Source organism: Thalassophryne amazonica, chromosome 9, assembly GCF_902500255.1.
Source record: "Thalassophryne amazonica chromosome 9, fThaAma1.1, whole genome shotgun sequence".
Taxonomy (NCBI): Eukaryota; Metazoa; Chordata; class Actinopteri; order Batrachoidiformes; family Batrachoididae; genus Thalassophryne; species Thalassophryne amazonica.
The window spans coordinates 82,509,251-82,530,152 of record NC_047111.1 but is presented as its reverse complement, the minus strand read 5'-3'; the positions used below and the strand labels follow the sequence as shown (position 1 = coordinate 82,530,152).

At 45.3% G+C, this 20,902-nt stretch overlaps 1 protein-coding gene across 4 annotated transcripts in view; it reads left to right on the top strand.

Annotated features, from left to right (window-relative positions):
• Positions 1 to 20,422, top strand: part of LOC117517525 (sodium/potassium/calcium exchanger 3) — a 110,392-nt gene extending 89,970 nt beyond the window's left edge. For all 4 annotated transcript variants that reach the window (XM_034178569.1, XM_034178568.1, XM_034178570.1 and 1 more), the window contains one exon: positions 20,268 to 20,422. In XM_034178569.1, the coding sequence (XP_034034460.1) occupies positions 20,268 to 20,378 (111 nt within the window). In that variant the 3' untranslated portion in view covers positions 20,379 to 20,422. The remainder of the gene's footprint in view (positions 1 to 20,267) is intronic.
• Positions 20,423 to 20,902: the final 480 nt, after the last annotated feature.

The following is a 20,902-nucleotide window of genomic DNA, read 5'->3' as shown; positions in this document are numbered from 1 at the left end:
GCGCCCAGAGGGATTATTGGCCAATGCTGATTATCATCCCATCCAATTATCAGTCTATCCCTAATTTAAAGTATTAAGCAGCACAGTGGCTTAGTGGTTAGCCCTGTTGCCTCACAAGAAGAAGCTCATGGTATTGATTCCCACCTTTGGCCTTTCTGTGTGGAGTTTGCATGTTCAATTCAATTCAATTCAGTTTTATTTATATAGCGCCAAATCACAACAAACAGTTGCCCCAAGGCGCTTTATATTGTAAGGCAAGGCCATACAATAATTACGTAAAAACCCCAAAGGTCAAAACGACCCCCTGTGAATTCTAAAACCTGACTGAAACTCTTCAAATAGACCATTCCTCTGTTCTCCCCATGTTTGTGTGGGTTTCCTCTGGGTGCTTTGGTTTCCTCCCACATTTAAAAGACATGCAGGTTAGATGAATTGGAAACTTTATAATTGCCCAGGTCTCCCTTGCAAAAGAGATCTCAATCTCAATGGGACTAACCTGGTTATACGAGGTCTGTTAGAAAAGTATCCAACCTTTTTATTTTTTGCAAAAAGCTGATGGATTTGAATCACGTGTGCTTGCATGAGCCAACCTTGAACCTTCGTGCGCATGTGTGAACTTTTTCACGTCTGTCGATTGCGTTATTTGCTGTTAAGCAGCCTTTGTGTGAGGACGTGTGCAGTGCTCTCGGCGGATTTTCATTGCAAGAAAAAAGACGGAATGACTGGAGCAGCGCTACTGAATCAAATTTTGCCAGAAACTGGGTGACAGCCAGGTGGAAGCCATTCAGAAGATTCAGACGGCTTTTCAGTCTTGTGACTATCCGAGAAATTGTGGAAGAGGTGGGCATCATTTTTTGGAGTCCAGCATGTCCTGTGAGACTTCAACACGAAGGTGCTTTTGCTCCGCCGTCAGCTTCGGCATGAATTTCACCGCCACTCTTTTCATGGCCAAATCTTCTGTCACAGTGGAATGTGCCGAAAAAGTGCTGATGTCCACCTGTTCCGCAATTTCTTGGATAGTCACATGACGGTCCCGCATCACCACAGCGTTCACTTTGGAAATGATCTGGTCATTTCGGCATGTTGATGGCCGCCTGGAGCGTGGCTCGCTCTCCACCGCTGTGCGGACGTCTTTAAACCGGTTGTACCGCTCCTTAATCTGTGTGATGCCCATAGCATCATCACCGAAAGCCACCTGAATCTTCCGAATGGTTTCCACCTGGCTGTCGCTCAGTTTCTGGCAAAATTTGATGCAGTGCTGCTCCAGTCATTCCGCCATTTTCCTTGCAGTGAAAATCCGCCGAGAGCACTGCACGACCTCACACAAAGGCTGCTTACCAGCAAATGATGCAATCGACAGGCATGAAAAATTACACGCATGCGCACGAAGGTTCAAGGTTGGCTCATGCAAGCACACGTGATTCAAATCCATCAGGTTTTTGCAAAAATAAAAAGGTCTGATACTTTTCTAACAGACCTCGTATAAAGGTTAAATTAAAATTAACCCTTAGAGCCCTAATGATGTTCTCCTGTATGCTGGCCAGCTTAAATTTCTATTAATAGATCATATCTTTACACAGTGTTATAGACAACTACATGTCTGACATTTGGGAAGCTGAGACTGAACATTTTTCATATGCAACAAATGGGTATTATATACTAAAAGAAAGTACCATGAAAGGGGAATTTCTTAAGGTATGGTAAAACTGTGAAAATACTCACTGTGCTCTAAAGTTTAAACAGACACAGCACGCCCCCCCCCCCCCCCCCCCCCCCAGAAAAAAACATTTAGGTTTGTATTTTGTTGTTGATTATGATTAATGTGATAACTGTTTCAGAACTACAGATGTATTTGATACATATAACCTTAAATAGTTCCGTTTTGAGCAGAAAAGACTTTACTGGACTTCAGATGGACCAGTTTTAATCAAGGCTTTGAACTCATTCATGGAACGAAAACCAGAAACTTTTATTTTTATATTTTTTATGATCCAGAACAGAACCATGTATTTAGAATAATGATAACCGTTAATACCGTTATTTATTTAATTCTTGAAAAGATTCTGTTTACAAAGACCCGGTGAGGACGTCAGACTCCATTAATGCTCCTCACCCAAACAGTTGGTGGCAGTAATGCACCGTGTCAGTTTGCAAACCACCAAGAAACTCGACAGAAGAAGAAGATCTGGTGACGTTCATTTCTGCCTGTCGTTTATTTTGGTTGTTGTTGGCAGGTAAACCATCACCGTCCCATGCTTCACACTGTGAAATGCACCCAGAGCAGACAAACATTGAAGGAGTTCTTTAAAAACAATGAATTTATTTGGGTCATTATTATGTTTTGTTTTTGTTTTTTTGTCTTGATGGATCAAATGAGATTTTATTTTCGTTGCAAACAGAATGTTGAAGATACAGTTCTCTGGTTCAGGCTGAGAAACACACCCGAAGCAGACAAACAGAGAGGGACTTCTTTTAAAAATGCTATTTCCCAGACGTTCTCTTCCACAATAAGAACGTCTTCTTGTCGGGCTATGATGATGAATCCAGTTGAAATGATGTAACAGGTCAGATTAAGACTTTTTATTTACTTAGTGTGTGAAGAGTTATAATGTTTTAAACAGTTGGACTGTATGAATGATCATGTGAGGACTGAAGCTTTAGCTGCTGAGCCAATCAATGGACAGCAGTGGGTTTGCGCTCTGTCCATTATTTTGGTCTGTGAGGCTGAGAGCAACACAGCGCCGTGTTTTCTAACAATACATGAACACACTGCTTCACTTTAAAGTGGATATGACACTTAAAGACAACATAGTCTTATTACATGTAACAAAGGTTATATAATTAGGTCAACCTAAGCGTTTTGGGAAAATGGATGCGGTTCTCATTTGAACGTCCCGCCACTGAAAAATCTGCACGCCCCGTGAACAGCTTCCCGCTAAGCACGAAACCGGAAATACTTCACTGCCTGTAGACCATATCGGCTTGCACACTTGGCGCCCATTGTTTACACTTTTTTTAGCGGCAGAAGCTTTGATTAAACACAGCTCTCAGGGACTTGTTTGTCGATATGCCTGACCAGTGTGTCGCAGCATATTGCACAAACACAAGGGCGAAAGGTTTTAGCCTTTTCAATTTTCCACAGGACAAAAATCTCCACGAACAGTGGGTTCAGCAAGTTCGTCGTACAAGATGAGGTCTGACGAAGGGAACGCTATGGAGGCCAACTGCGTATTCTTTGTTGTGCTGTGCACATTTTGAAGATGGGTGTTTTGATGCCATCCCAGCTTTGAAGGAGCAGTTTGGGATAAATGTACGTCACAAGAAGGCTTTGTTGCCGCTGGCTGTTCCAAGCGTTTTTCCCCGCGGCACATCGACGTCCACGGCAAAGCCTATGAAGCTTAGAAAATCTGCTACATTAGAGAAATGGCAGAGATTGTAGGTGGGTTTGTAGAATTTTGTATGTCTCGAGCACTAGAATTCGAATGCGTTCTTTCACAGTGTATGGTGCCAGGCACTCGAAAACGGCAAAAACCCGAAGGTAATGATGGTGGTCTGCAAGTAGTAGCTACACTATCGCGGGTACGGGAAAAATAACAAAGGCGGTAAACAGACGCTAGAATTGAAAATGCTATAATTATAGTGTTATAAACAGCAGCAACAAAAATCAAAGCCTCCCTTACTATTCAGTATTCTGCAGCCTTTCAAAATCCATCGGAATTGGCACGTCTCTTGCCTCTACTTCGGCTCCACCATAAGCACCGTCTGCATTATTATCGCTGTCAGAATGCTCTTGGTTTGAATGTTCGTCCAAAAGATACGGCTCGAATCTGTAGGGTCTAATCACTGCTGCAACATCCTCAGGATCTGAGTCAGTCTCGATTTCCTCACAGAAACAATCCCCACTTGAAGAGGAGTGAGAAAAGTTCTCAATCTCGTCACTGTCCACGCTGAGGCCTATCTGTTCTTGTTGTCAATCGAACAGACAAAGATGGGACTCTACAGGCTGTGACGTCACGGCACCAAGTGACCGCTGATGGAATGCTGCCAGCGTGCTTTCCAAGAAACACACTTTTGAGAAGCTGTACAAACTTTATTTCTCAGTGATAATGATTAAAACCACTTTCAACTTACTATACTGTATGTATATTTTTGATATTTCTATCAGTTTTACCTCATTTTTTAGGTGTCATATCCACTTTAAATATGCAGTAAGTCTATTTCAGGTGATCAGCGCAGACCCTCTTTCGCTTAAAAGGCTTTATTTTACTCAGTGTTCTGTTTCTGCTGCCTGTTACAGAACACTGTATTGGCTTCTCCATTTTTTGTGGGAGCGTTACAGCTGTCGGATCCCGTTATTTCTTAGATACACGGCACGCGCTCACCCTCCGATGAGTGCGTTTGTGTACTAAAACCAGCTCTCCGTCTCTGGGGTCCGACCTTCGTGTCTCCACGGGTATTACCCGGCAGGGCTGCACAAAGGCTGTTCAAGCTGGTGGCGAGGAGATTCGTCTAGCCGCTCACTGCCTCCATCCGGACGTCCACCCCGCTGACGCTGATCTCGCACCCCGGTCGAATAGCCTTCTCTGGAACCAGGATACGAACCGGCCACGCCCGTTAACCGCAGCTCTCCTCTTATGGATCAGGGCTCTTGGAATGTTGCTAGATTTTGAATTTAGTGACTCGTACAGCGAGTCCCCATGATGCATTATTTTCATTAAAAACCAGACTAACCTTTTAGAGCACTTTTTGATGTTGTACACCCAATAACCTTTAACTTTTACACCTTAAGAAGCATCAATAAATCCAATGTCCGAGCCTTAACACTTTAACTGCATGCTTGGAAATTTATTGCAGGTTTTGCAAGTGCCGACAACATAATCAAAATAGGTTATATGATGATAATTTCACAACAGTAATTCAAGTATAATTAGAATAATAATTGGCAGAGATTTTTGTTTTTAATTCAATAATGCTGTCTGATCTTACTTTGACTGGACTGGATTGACTTCTTAACAATTTTTCTAGGAGTGAGGGAAGGAGGTTTTTGATGTTAAAATCCCCAGCTCGATGAACTTGATTTCCTCTTCATCAGCTATTAGTTGTTAGCTGACCACGATCCTTGTGTGATATTGTAATCCTTCAGGAAATTAATCCACATAAGAGTTTATTCCTTCTTCAATCAACCAAAAGTTGATCTAATCCATTCTGGTATGATGTGATGTTCCTTGAGAGAGAAAACGTTGAAACTTCCCCACTCAGACTTAAGGCCAGTGATTATTCTCCAATGCTCTGCTACTCCGTGACTGGACGGCCTGAGTGGGAGTTGAAAACTCTCTCAAATGATCTCTTATGGCTCCAATCCTCTCACTCCACGATTCCAATTGCTGCTCACAAGATGGTCAAGTCTTGTGATCTCCTCGTAGCAGGGGAGAAGTGACAACAGCACCTCTCCCTGGAAGAATAACCCCGTTTCCTGGTGTTTCACAGTTTATATATGAGCTGGATTCTTGTCTTCAGATCATCTTGGTTACCATGGGGACGCTGGTGACTCAAAACCTCCTCCCTTCTCCTTCCCTTACTGGAAGCCATCTGCGGCCCCTTGCCAGTAACTTATTTCTCAAGTTCCTCTTTTCTGTTAACACTTCAGCTTTTCTGAGAATTCATTCTTTTTAAATCATTTCTTTAGAATCACATCAATCATATTTAATCATTTCATTACAACTCTTTTTCACATAAAAACAATTCATATGATCATATACAAACATTTTCATTCCTTATTATTCATTTCATATTCCACCACATCTTAATCATTTGATCAGTTGTTTATCATCAGCTCTTCTGGCCTTGTTGCAACATCACTTCACTTCCTCTTTCTCTCTAACTGCACTCTATGAAAAACAACTTCTTCACTTCCTCTTTCTTCTGACTCTGCACTCTTTATGAAAAACAACTTCTTCACTTCCTCTTTCTTCTGACTCTGCACTCTTTATGAAAAACAACTCATATAATCATTCATTTCACTTATTTGTAACATACTTTTTCTAATCAACTCTTAATTTTTAACACATTAATACTTCATTTAATCATACTTGTCATTTTAGAATCATCTTTAGACATATTCCATCGTCTTCACCACTGAGTTCATTCCATGGGCCTCCCCATTTGTAATGGAAAAGTCCGGTATGACCTCACTTACTCCGGGAAAGTACCAAACACTGTCCAGTTTAATTCAACAGCATGTATATTAATCCCATGGCACGTACTATATTCCAAGATGAAAACAAGCTGAAAGCAAGCTTAAAGTCATCTTTCTTGACACAGCGCCACATACAGGTCTGGCATATACAGTGCTCTCAGTGTCCCACAGCTGACATGGAACGTTATTGACCGGTTCTGGAACAGTATTTTTTGTTCTAACTGGTTTGGGAGCATGAATTTTTGGGTGAAACCCAAAACTGGAAATGCTAAAATACTGTTTCAAAGTCCTGGTTGTAATAAATCCTTAAGAATAATGGCCTGAAAGCATCATGACCTGAAAGCACCATCCCCTGGTCTGAAGACACCAGGTCCTAGTCCAAATGCACCACCTCTTGTGGCCTGAATGCACCACATGTTATATGTTATTTTTAATGAACTTGGTATAATAATTTAGTTTTTTCCTCCAATTAATGCTTGAAGACAAGAGTAATTCTTAATCTCTTTGAAGCAGCTGACACACCTGGTACAAACAATTCACAAGTTCTTTGAGATGTGATTACTTGTCATTCACACATCCTACTTGAAGACAACATCCAGATTTTTGATTGACAATCATCCCTTTGATTTACTGGATTGGATTTGTCTGATTGAAGTAAGTAAAATGCTTTAAATATTTTTTGTTTATTACAGTGTCTAGAACATGTACATATGTAGTTATTGTGGAAAATGTGCCCTCCATTTTAACTACAGCTTGTTTTGCTATTGTTCCAATATTACAGCGTTGAGTGAATGTGGTAGTCAAAACTATTTTTGTTTTTATTTGAGAGGAACATCTTGAGAGGAACTTCAATTAAAATTTTTCCAATATAACTTTAAACTACATGTGATTTACACATTCTAGCCCTTAGCCTTATATTGGATTACATATATTATTGTATTAGAAAGTAATGTGCAAAGATATATTGCCACATCTAATCATTTTCATTTATTTATAATGATTTCTAACCACTTTCAGCACTCAGTATTTTCCCCTTATTACAGAAAGCAGGACTTTCTAACAAAGAAATCTGTGTGTGCATGTCTGCTCTTTGTTTAGGCTGTTGCTTGGAGGGGCATTTGTTGCATTGTTCTGGAACAGGTGTCAGTGTTTATGGATATAGGGTGTGGTTGTAAGTTGGAAGCTACATGCATTCCTATTAGCATGATAATCAGAGTTTATAATTAATCGGCCATACAGTATTGTGTGAATAAAACCTACATTGACATTGAAAGGCTTTACATTGTGGGTACCTACAACAAATACATGGGAGGTGTAGATGTGTTGGACTCCTTTACAGTGAAATACAAGCTTGCCCTGAAATCCTCAGGATTAAACTCACTAGCAACCACATCATGACTACTGCAAGACCTCAAAACAACACTCCCTACCTTTGTGTAGTATACAAGGGAGCAGTAAGACCACAACAGGAAGCCCTGCATTGTGATAGTAGTTCTGTCTGGCTGCCCAGGACATGAAACTCCGGTAAGCACAAATAATTATGTGAACTTTATTAGTAGTATTATTATTCATGTAATCAATGTTCTTGCTTTTTTACAATATTTACAACAAATTTTCAGCTTAATTTGAAGTTGGTTTACATTTTGGTCTGTAATAAACGATTCTTAACTGATTTTAAAAAATTCAGAGTTCTACAGAATCAACAAAATTGCTTACCAGCCCTACCTGGTGAGGATTATTATTATTGTTAATTAATCAATTATTTACAATTTAAACTGTTTCAGGAATCACCAGAGACTTCTACAGGAAAATGAACAAGGGAGAGGTGCTGCCAACAGTAGTTTTGTCACAGTTGCTCACACAGTGGAGAAGAAGCCATGCAGCAGAATTTCATGGAATGTTCCTGCATGGAAACCTTAGTGCACAACTTCGGGAGAAAGCCATCAAGCAGGTCAAAACAGCAGCTAGGAATGACATCTTCAGGGAAGATTGTCTCAAATGTACTTTTGACAGTTGCTATAAAAAGACACCAATATGAAAATTATGACATGACCACATCAGACTATCTGAAGGAGTGCAGTACCCTTGCTGACTATGGAGAAGATTAAGATGGGTTTGCCTTGGAATAACTCTGAATTCAACTTGTAAACTGATACACCATCAGATGATTGTAATATAATCTGTTGAGTTGATAATGAAATCTTTTGAAACAAGATACAAGTTTTTGGTTATTAGTGTCCAGTTGGTCCAAAGAGGTTAAATAAAAATAATCAAACACATTTTTTTCTACATGTGGTGTATTCAAGCAATGGTGCATTTAGACCAACATCCATCCCAAAGTTACATGCTTAATTTATTTTAACTTAACTTGGTAAAATTGGGTTGGTAAGATTCTACCTTACCCTTGTGAAGCACCTTGGAGCTCCTTATGTTGTGGTTTCACTCATCCCTCACTAATCTTCAACCGCTTATCTGGGATTGGGTTGCAGGGGAAACCGCTCCAGCAGGGGACCCCACACTTCCCTTTCCCTTTGGATGTTGTGGTTTGGCAAATAAGTATTTTCCACTGTCGATTTGGCAAGTTTTCCCACCTACAAAGAATGGAGAGGTTTATGATTTTTATCGTAGATACACTTCAACTGTGAGACAGAATCTTAAAAAAAAAAATCACATTGTGTTTTTTTAAATAATTAATTTGCATTTCATTGCATGAACTAAGTATTTGACACAATAGAAAAACAGACCTTAATATTTGATACAGAAACCTTGTTTGCAATTCCAGAGGTCAGATGTTTCCAGTAGTTCTTGACCAAGTTTGCACACTGGAGCAGGGATTTTGGTCCAATCCTCCATACAGATCTTCTCCAGATCTTTCAGGTTTCCAGTTTCAGCTCCCTCCAAAGATTTTCTATTGAGTTCAGGTCTGGAGACTGGCTCGGCCACTCCAGGAACTTTAAAATGCTTCTTATGGAGCCACTCCTTAGTTGCCCTGGCTGTGTGTTTGGGGTCATTGTCATGCTGGAAGACCCAGCCACGATCCATCTTCAATGCTCTTACTGAGGGAAGGAGGTTGTTTGCCAAAATCTCGTGATAGATGACCTCATCCATCCTCCCTTCAATACGGTGCAGTCATCCTGTCCCCTTTGCAGAAAAGCACCACCAAAAATGATGTTTTCACCTCCATGTTTCACAGTTGGGACGCTGTTCTTGGGGTTGTTCTCATCCTCCAAACACCGCAAGTGGAGTTGATACCAAAAAGCTCTAGTTTGGTCTCATCTGACCACATGACCTTCTCCCATGCCTCCTCTGGATCATCCAGATGGTAATTGATGGACTTCAAATGGGCCTGGACATGTGCTGGCTTGAGCAGGGGGACCTTGCTACCCTGCAGAATTTTAAACCATCACAGCGCCGTGTGTTACTAACGTAATCTTTGTGACTGTGGTCCCAGCTCTCTTCAGGTCATTGACCAGGTCCTCCCGTGTAGTTCTGGGCTTTCTCAGAATCATCCTTACCCCACGAGGTGAAATCTGGCATGGAGCCCCAGACCAAGGAAGATTGATAGTCATCTTGTTTCTGTTGTGAAGGTGTAGGAACACGGACCCACAACAGGGGGCATTAAATGAACGGGCAATGGATAAGCCAAACAGTAACAATTTAATGTTGTGAAGTGCACAACGGAATACCACAGATTTTTTGGTACCACAGATAATTATATGTAGAGTGACGTGTGGGCAGGCTTGAGGATAGGAGACGTCCGTCCAGAACCGAGCCGGATCCCACACGGCCTTCACCGCCAACGGATCTGAAGAACACCGGAGCCGCCAAGTCCTGGATCCCCAGGTGGCCACCGTCTCCAGCTGTCAGACCTGGTACTGCTGGCAGAGAACAGAAACAGTATTGATGAGTGTGAGTTCGCACACTCAGTAATCCCACAGACTGTGTTCGTTAGGGAGGGAGCACCTCCACCTCCAATCACACACTCGTGCAGCTCCTGTCTAACCACTTATCTGGTTGGGGTGTGAAGCAAAGCCGTCGCTGATCACACCAAACACCAATCCCACAGACAAGGCAACACCACAGGAAAACGGCTGCAAAAGAGTTCAGACTGTTATTCAGTTTTCAGTACAGCAGAGAATTACCTCTTCTGGTCGCTGATTTCTCGGCGAGGAGGTGGAGTTGCAGTCCGGCCTTTATGGTGATGGTGATAAGGTGGATGAGTGACAGCTGGTGCTGATGATGTGTGACAGCTGTCACTCCCAGTGGCTCCGACGCCGTCTCGTGCTTGAAGCCCGCACTTCAAGCAGGGCGCCATCTGGTGGTGGTGGGCCAGCAGTACCTCCTCTTCAGTGGCCCACATAACAGGACCCCCCCTCAATGGGTGCCAGGAGGCGCCCGACCAGGCTTGTCCGGGTGCCGGGCGTAGAAGTCGGCCAGGAGGGCCGGGTCCTGGATGAAGCTCCTCTTCACCCAGGAGCGTTCTTCGAGTCCGTATCCCTCCCAGTCCACCAAATACTGGAACCCCCGGCCCTTACGACGGATGTCCAGGAGCCGGCGCACAGTCCAAGGCGGCTCCCCGTCAATGATCCGGGCAGGCGGCGGCACCGGTCCAGGGGCACAGAGGGGAGAGGTGTGGCAGGGTTTGAGTCGTGACACATGAAAGACCAGATGTATCCGCAGTGACTGAGGACTTTTAGGATGGTTAAGGGTCCTATGAATCTGTCCTTAAGTTTTTGGGATTCCACCTGCAGGGGGATGTCCTTTGTAGATGGCCAGACCGCCTGTCCGGGCTGATACGTAGGGGCCGGGGCATGCCAGCGGTCTGCATGGGCCTTAGCCCTCGTCCGGGCTATGAGCAGGGCAGAGCCGGCAGTACGCCACACCTGACGGCACCTCCTCAGATGGGCCTGGACTGAGGGCACCCCAACCTCTCCCTCCACTAGCGGAAATAATGGGGGCTGGTACCCCAAACATACCTCGAATGGGGAGAGGCCGGTGGCAGATGACACTTGGCTATTATGAGCATACTCGGTCCAGGCCAGATGGTCACTCCAGGCCGTCGGGTGCGCAGAGGTCACGCAGCGGAGGGCCTGCTCTAATTCCTGATTCGTCCGCTCTGCCTGCCCGTTTGTCTGGGGGTGGTACCCGGACGAGAGACTTACGGTGGCCCCCAGTTCCCTGCAGAAACTCCTCCAGACCTGGGGGGAGAACTGAGGACCACGATCTGAGACAGTGTCTGATGGAATCCCATGCAGACGCACGACATGGTGGACCAGGAGGTCTGCAGTCTCCTGGGCCGTCGGGAGCTTCGGGAGGGCCATGAAGTGGGCCGCCTTGGAGAACCGGTCCACTATCGTGAAGATGGTAGTCTTGCCCTGGGACGGCGGGAGGCCCATGACGAAGTCCAGGCCGATGTGAGACCAGGGGCGATGAGGCAGAGGCTGGAGGAGGCCTTGGGTCTTTTGGTGGTCCGCTTTGCCCCTGGTGCAGGTGGTGCAGGCCTGGACGTACTCCCGGACGTCGGCTTCCAGTGACGCCCACCAGAAGCGCTGCCGGACAACTGCCACGGTTCTTCGCACCCCTGGGTGGCAGGAGAGCTTGGAACCATGACAGAAGTCCAGGACTGCAGCCCTGGCCTCTGGTGGGACGTACATTTTGCTCTTCGGTCCAGTCCCCGGGTCCGGGTTCCGTGTCAGGGCCTCCCGGATGGTCTTCTCCACGTCCCAGGTGAGGGTGGCCATGACAGTGGACTCGGGGATGATGGTTTCAGTGGGGTCTGACAGCTCGGTCCTGACTTCCTCCTCGTGCACCCGGGAGAGGGCGTCAGACCGTTGGTTCTTCGTCCCGGGGCGGTATGTGATCCGAAAGTCAAAACGCCCGAAGAACAGTGACCAGCGGGCTTGCCTGGGGTTCAGACGCTTGGCGGTCCGGATGTACTCCAGGTTCCGATGGTCTGTGAAAACCGTGAATGGTACCGACGCTCCCTCCAACAGGTGTCTCCACTCCTCCAGAGCCTCCTTCACCGTAAGAAGTTCCCGATTGCCGACATCATAATTCCTTTCAGCCGGGGGGTCAACCTGCGGGAAAAATAGGCACATGGGTGGAGAACCTTGTCGGACTCCCCGCTCTGGGATAGCACGGCTCCTATCCCTGAGTCAGAGGCGTCCACTTCCACTATAAACTGGCGATTTGGATCGGGCTGCACCAGAACTGGTGCAGTCGAGAACCGGCGTTTCAACTCCCTAAACGCGGCTTCGCACCGATCCGACCAGATGAAGGGGACTTTAGTGGAGGTCAGGGCTGTCAGGGGGCTAACCACCTGAGTATAACCCTTGATGAACCTCCGGTAAAAATTAGCAAAACCGAGGAACTGTTGTAGTTTCCTACGGTTTGTTGGTTGGGGCCAATCTCTCACTGCCACTACCTTGGCCGGATCGGGTGCGACGGCGTTCGAGGAGATGATGAACCCCAGGAAGGACAAAGAAGTACGGTGGAACTCGCACTTCTCGCCCTTCACAAACAGCCGGTTCTCCAACAACCGCTGCAGGACCTGACGTACATGCGTAACAGTCTCAGGATCCGGGGAAAAGATGAGTATATCGTCTAGATATACGAAGACAAACCGACGCAGGAAGTCCCGCGAGACATCATTTACCAAAGCTTGGAACGTTGCGGGGGCGTTAGTGAGGCCGAACGGCATGACCAGGTACTCAAAGTGACCTAACGGGGTGTTAAATGCCATCTTCCATTCGTCTCCTTTCCGGATCCGAACCAGGTGGTACGCATTCCTAAGATCCAGTTTTGTGAAAATTTGGGCTCCATGCAGGGGTGTGAACACTGAATCTAACCGGGGCAGAAGGTATCGGTTGCGAACCGTGATCTCGTTCAGCCCCCTGTAATCAATGCATGGACGGGTCCGCCGTCTTTCTTGCCCACAAAAAAGAAACCAGCACCCATCGGGGAGGTGAAGTTCCGGATCAGCCCGGCAGCTAACGAGTCCCAGATGTAGGTCTCCATTGATTCGCGCTCAGGACGTGAGAGGTTGTACAGCCTACTGGACGGGTACTCAACGCCCGGGATCAAATCAATGGCACAATCGTACGGACGGTGCAGGGGAAGGGTGAGCGCCAGATCTTTGCTGAAAATGTCAGCAAGATCGTGGTACTCACGTGGCACCACCGTCAGATTGGGGGGGGGACTTTAACCTCCTCACTAGCTGTCACACCTCGCAGAACCGAGGATCTGAGACATTCCCGGTGGCAGGTTTCGCTCCACTGAGCCACAACCCCAGACGGCCAATCAATCCGGGGATTGTGCTTAATCATCCAAGGATAACCCAAAATCACACGGGAGGTAGAAGGTGTTACATAAAATACAATCTCCTCCCTGTGATTACCAGACACCACTAATGTCACTGGTTGTGTCTGGTGTGTGATTAATGGAAGAAGGGTGCCATCTAGTGCCCGTACCTTCAAAGGTGAAGGTAGAGCCACTAGAGGGAGCCCGACTTCCCCTGCCCATCTGCTGTCCAGCAGATTCCCTTCCGACCCCGTATCTACCAGTGCTGGGGCGTGAAGGGTCAGATCCCCACTCAGGATCGTAACTGGGATGCGTGCGGATTTGCGGGGTTTCCACGCGTGCGTGTTATGGCCCACCCTTAACCCAGCTTCTAAGGGTGGGTGTTGTCGTTTAACCGCTTGGGGCAGTCCCTCTGTAAATGCTCACTCAAGCCACAGAAAAAACACTCCCCGCAGACCAGCCTCCGTTGTCTGAGCTTCGTATTGACTTTAGCCCTGCTCGTGTCCATAGCTTCGTCAGCAGGGGGAGCTGTAGCCACACAAGAGTCACGGGCTGTGGAGCGTGGGGAAGACGGCACCCTTTCGGACCCGGAAGGAAGAGGGACGGCTCGTGCCCGGCCACGCCCCCCGCCCTGCTCCCGACGGTGTTCCTCTAATCGGTTATCTAATCGTATAACCAGATCAACAAGCCCATCGAAATCCCGCAGTTCGTCCTTAGCCAGTAGATGCTCCTTCAGGACCGGAGACAGTCCGTTTACGAAGGCGGCGTGGAGTGCAACGTTGTTCCAGCCGGACCTCGCTACCGCGATGCGGAAGTCGACTGCGTACTCCGCTGCACTCCGATGCCCCTGTCTGATTGACAGCAGCAAGTTTGATGCAGATTTGCCTCTATGGGGGTGATCAAAAACCTGCTTGAACTCCCTCACAAACCCAGTATACGTTGTTAGGAGCCGTGAATTCTGCTCCCAGAGCGCCGTAGCCCAGGCGCGTGCCTCTCCTTGAAGCAAATTTATAATGTAAGCCACCCGGCTGGCGTCTGACGCGTACATGACGGGACGCTGTGAAAAGACGAGCGAGCACTGCATTAAGAAGTCCGCGCACGTCTCGACACGGCCTCCGTACGGCTCCGGAGGGCTTATGTATGCTTCAGCGGATGGTGGGGGGGTTCGTTGAATGACCAGCGGAATGTCTGTCTCAGGCCCCCGGTCAGCAGGAGGAGGTGCTGCAGCAGTGCCCTGAGCCTGCGCTTCCACCTGGGCGGTGAGAGCCTCCATCCTCCCATTGAGAATCACATTCTGCTCGGTGACTAAGTCCAACCGAGCAGTGAAAGCGGTTAAGATTTGCTGAAGCTCACCTAACATGCCTCCTGCTGACGCCTGTGCACCATGCTCTTCCATTGGCTGTTCAAGCGATGGTAGACGCCCCTCGGGATCCATGACGCTGGCCGAGAAATCCTGTTGTGAAGGTGTAGGAACACGGACCCACAACAGGGGGCGTTAAATGAACGGGCAATGGATAAGCCAAACAGTAACAATTTAATGTTGTGAAGTGCACAACGGAATACCACAGATTTTTTGGTACCACAGATAATTATATGTAGAGTGACGTGTGGGCAGGCTTGAGGATAGGAGACGTCCGTCCAGAACCGAGCCGGATCCCACACGGACTTCACCGCCAACGGATCTGAAGAACACCGGAGCCGCCAAGTCCTGGATCCCCAGGTGGCCACCGTCTCCAGCTGTCAGACCTGGTACTGCTGGCAGAGAACAGAAACAGTATTGATGAGTGTGAGTTCGCACACTCAGTAATCCCACAGACTGTGTTCGTTAGGGAGGGTGCACCTCCACCTCCAATCACACACTCGTGCAGCTCCTGTCTAACCACTTATCTGGTTGGGGTGTGAAGCGAAGCTGTCGCTGATCACACCATCAATCAATCAACTCAATCAACTTTTTTTTTATATAGCGCCAAATCACAACAAACAGTTGCCCCAAGGCGCTTTATATTGTAAGGCAAGGCCATACAACAATCATGAAAAACCCCAACGGTCAAAACGACCCCCTGTGAGCAAGCACTTGGCAACAGTGGGAAGGAAAAACTCCCTCTTAACAGGAAGAAACCTCCAGCAGAACCAGGCTCAGGGAGGGGCAGTCTTCTGCTGAGACTGGTTGGGGCTGAGGGAAAGAACCAGGAAAAAGACATGCTGTGGAGGGGGGCAGAGATCGATCACTAATGATTAAATGCGGAGTGATGCATACAGAGCAAAAAGAGAAAGAAACAGTGCATCATGGGAACCCCCCACAGTCTACGTCTAAAGCAGCATAACCAAGGGATAGTCCAGGGTCACCCGATCCAGCCCTAACTATAAGCCTTAGCGAAAAGGAAAGTTTTAAGCCTAATCTTAAAAGTAGAGAGGGTATCTGTCTCCCTGATCTGAATTGGGAGCTGGTTCCACAGGAGAGGAGCCTGAAAGCTGAAGGCTCTGCCTCCCATTCTACTCTTACAAACCCTAGGAACTACAAGTAAGCCTGCAGTCTGAGAGCGAAGCGCTCTATTAGGGTGATATGGTACTACGAGGTCCCTGAGATAAGATGGGACCTGATTATTCAAAACCTTATAAGTAAGAAGAAGAATTTTAAATTCTATTCTAGAATTAACAGGAAGCCAATGAAGAGAGGCCAACATGGGTGAGATATGCTCTCTCCTGCTAGTCCCCGTCAGTACTCTAGCTGCAGCATTTTGAATTAGCTGAAGGCTTTTTAGGGAACTTTTAGGACAACCTGATAATAAAGAATTACAATAGTCCAGCCTAGAGGAAATAAATGCATGAATTAGTTTTTCAGCATCACTCTGAGACAAGACCTTTCTGATTTTAGAGATATTGCGTAAATGCAAAAAGGCAGTCCTACATATTTGTTTAATATGCGCTTTGAATGACATATCCTGATCAAAAATGACTCCAAGATTTCTCACAGTATTACTAGAGGTCAGGGAAATGCCATCCAGAGTAAAGATCTGGTTAGACACCATGCTTCTAAGATTTGTGGGGCCAAGTACAATAACTTCAGTTTTATCCGAGTTTAAAAGCAGGAAATTAGAGGTCATCCATGTCTTTATGTCTGTAAGACAATCCTGCAGTTTAGCTAATTGGTGTGTGTCCTCTGGCTTCATGGATAGATAAAGCTGGGTATCATCTGCGTAACAATGAAAATTCAAGCAATACCGTCTAATAATACTGCCTAAGGGAAGCATGTATAAAGTGAATAAAATTGGTCCTAGCACAGAACCTTGTGGAACTCCATAATTAACTTTAGTCTGTGAAGAAGATTCCCCATTTACATGAACAAACTGTAATCTATTAGACAAATATGATTCAAACCACCGCAGCGCAGTGCCTTTAATACCTATGACATGCTCTAATCTCTGTAATAAAATTTTATGGTCAACAGTATCAAAAGCAGCACTGAGGTCCAACAGAACAAGCACAGAGATAAGTCCACTGTCCGAAGCCATAAGAAGATCATTTGTAACCTTCACTAATGCTGTTTCTGTACTATGATGAATTCTAAAACCTGACTGAACCTCTTCAAATAGACCATTCCTCTGCAGGTGATCAGTTAGCTGTTTTACAACTACCCTCTCAAGAATCTTTGAGAGAAAAGGAAGGTTGGAGATTGGCCTATAATTAGCTAAAATAGCTGGGTCAAGTGATGGCTTTTTAAGTAATGGTTTAATTACTGCCACCTTAAAAGCCTGTGGTACATAGCCAACTAACAAAGATAAGTTGATCATATTTAAGATTGAAGCATTAAATAATGGTAGGACTTCCTTGAGCAGCCTGGCAGGAATGGGGTCTAATAAACATGTTGATGGTTTGGATGAAGTAACTAATGAAAATAACTCAGACAGAACAATCGGAGAGAAACAGTCTAACCAAATACCGGCATCACTGAAAGCAGCCAAAGATAACGATACATCTTTGGGATGGTTATGAGTAATTTTTTCTCTAATAGTCAAAATTTTGTTAGCAAAGAAAGTCATGAAGTCATTACTAGTTAAAGTTAATGGAATACTCAGCTCAATAGAGCTCTGACTCTTTGTCAGCCTGGCTACAGTGCTGAAAAGAAACCTGGGGTTGTTCTTATTTTCTTCAATTAGTGATGAGTAGAAAGATGTCCTAGCTTTACGGAGGGCTTTTTTATAGAGCAACAAACTCTTTTTCCAGGCTAAGTGAAGATCTTCTAAATTAGTGAGACGCCATTTCCTCTCCAACTTACGGGTTATCTGCTTTAAGCTACGAGTTGTGAGTTATACCACGGAGTCAGACACTTCTGATTTAAAGCTCTCTTTTTCAGAGGAGCTACAGCATCCAAAGTTGTCTTCAATGAGGATGTAAAACTATTGACGAGATACTCTAACTCCCTTACAGAGTTTAGGTAGCTACTCTGCTCTGTGTTGGTATATGACAATAGAGAACATAAAGAAGGAATCATATCCTTAAACCTAGTTACAGCGCTTTCTGAAAGACTTCTAGTGTAATGAAACTTATTCCCCACTGCAGGGTAGTCCATCAGGGTAAATGTAAATGTTATTAAAAAATGATCAGACAGAAGGGAGTTTTCAGGGAATACTGTTAAGTCTTCTATTTCCATACCATAAGTCAAAACAAGATCTAAGATATGATTAAAGTGGTGGGTGGACTCATTTACTTTTTGAGCAAAGCCAATAGAGTCTAATAATAGATTAAATGCAGTGTTGAGGCTGTCATTCTCAGCATCTGTGTGGATGTTAAAATCGCCCACTATAAGTATCTTATCTGAGCTAAGCACTAAGTCAGACAGAAGGTCTGAAAATTCACAGAGAAACTCACAGTAACGACCAGGTGGACGATAGATAATAACAAATAAAATTGGTTTTTGGGCCTTCCAATTTGGATGGAAAAGACTAAGAGACAAGCTTTCAAATGAATTAAAGCTCTGTCTAGGTTTTTGATTAATTAATAAGCTGGAATGGAAGATTGCTGCTAATCCTCCGCCCCGGCCCGTGCTACGAGCATTCTGACAGTTAGTGTGACTCGGGGGTGTTGACTCATTTAAACTAACATATTCATCCTGCTGTAACCAGGTTTCTGTTAGGCAGAATAAATCAATACGTTGATCAATTATTATATCATTTACCAACAGGGACTTAGAAGAGAGAGACCTAATGTTTAATAGACCACATTTAACTGTTTTAGTCTGTGGTGCAGTTGAAGGTGCTATATTATTTTTTCTTTTTGAATTTTTTTGCTTAAATAGATTTTTGCTGGTTATTGGTGGTCTGGAAGCAGGCACCGTCTCTACGGGGATGGGGTAATGAGGGGATGGCAGGGGGAGAGAAGCTGCAGAGAGGTGTATAAGACCACAGCTCTGCCTCCTGGTCCCAACGCTAGACAGTCACAGTTTGGAGGATCCAAGAAAATTGGCCAGATTTCTAGAAATGAGAGCTGCTCCATCTAAAGTGGGATGGATGCCGTCTCTCCTAACAAGACCAGGTTTTCCCCAGAAGCTTTGCCAATTATCAATGAAGCCCACCTCATTTTTTGGACACCACTCAGACAGCCAGCAATTCAAGGAGAACATGCGGCTAAACATGTCACTCCCGGTCTGATTGGGGAGGGGCCCAGAGAAAACAACAGAGTCCGACATTGTTTTTGCAAAGTTACACACCGATTTAATGTTAATTTTAGTGACCTCCGATTGGCGTAACCGAGTGTCATTACTGCCGACGTGAATTACAATCTTACCAAATTTACGCTTAGCCTTAGCCAGCAATTTCAAATTTCCTTCAACACCAAACGCCAATCCCACAGACAAGGCAACACCACAGGAAAACGGCTGCAAAAGAGTTCAGACTATTATTCAGTTTTCAGTACAACAGAGAATTACCTCTTCTGGTGGCTGATTTCTCGGCGAGGAGGTGGAGTTGCAGTCCGGCCTTTATGGTGATGGTGATAAGGTGGATGAGTGACAGCTGGTGCTGATGATGTGTGACAGCTGTCACTCCCAGTGGCTTCGACGCCCTCTCGTGCTTGAAGCCCGCACTTCAAGCAGGGCGCCATCTGGTGGTGGTGGGCCAGCAGTACCTCCTCTTCAGCGGCCCACATAACAGTTTCTTCCACTTTCTAATAATTACATCAACAGTTGTTGTCTTCTCACCAAGCTGCTTGCCTGTTGTCCTGTAGCTCATCCCAGCCTTATGCAGGTCTACAGTTTTGTTCCTGGTGTCCTTAGACAGCTCTGTGGTCTTGGCCATGGTGGATAGGTTGGTGTGTGATTGATTGAGTGTGTGAACAGGTGTCTTTTATACAGGTAACAAGTATAAACAGGTGCAGTTAATACAGGTAAAGAGTGCAGAATAAGATGGCTTCTTAAAGAAAAACTAACAGGTCTGTGAGAGCCAGAATTCTTGCTGATTAGTAGATGATCAAATAATTATTTAATGCAATAAAATGGAAATTAATTATTTAAAAATCATACAATGTGATTTTCTGGATTTTTTTTTCTTTTCTTTTTTTAAGATTCTGTCTCTCACAGTTTCATTGTACCTACGATAAAAAATACAGACCTCTCCAATCTTTGTTGGTGAGAAAACTTGCAAAATTGAGAGTAGATCAAATACTTATTTGCCTCACTGTATAAATAAATTGAATTGAGAACACACACACACAGCTTTGTTGCAGAATTCAATGTTTCATACAGTGTTTTTTTTTACTCTTGACTCTCCTCCCGCAGGTGATGAGTGTTCATCTGAACCACTGGAAGCTGGATCGCCGTCTAGGTCTTGGTTTGCTGTTTCTCTACGCCATCTTCCTGCTCTGCTCCATCCTCTTCGGGCACATGTGAGGCCTTGAGGTTATATGTCGAGCCCATGAGACATCACCCTGTGTAGCAAACACTCCTGCAGCCAAAAACAGGCACCTCCATTGTGGTTTTCCTTGTCAGAGTTTGTGTACGCGTCTGATGGACTGACTGAGGTCACACTGTACACATGCAGCTACACCAGGGGTGGCCAAGTTTGGTCCTCGAGAGCCACCTTCCTGACACTCTTAGTTGTCTCCCTGCTCCAACACACCTGAATCCAATGAAAGACTCGTTAGCAGACTTTTAATGAGCCTTTCATTGGATTCAGGTGTGTTGGAGCAGGGAGACAACTAAGAGTGTCAGGAAGGTGGCTCTCGAGGACCGAACTTGGCCACCCCTGAGCTACACAAACACACACCACACCGTTTTTCTCTTCACACTGCGAGAGCGTCACTCCTGTGACTGCAGCCAGAAATGTAATGACATGGCAGGTTGAAATAAAATATATATATATATATATATATATATATGTAGTCCTGGTTTTAATTAGAATGTTATTCAACAAT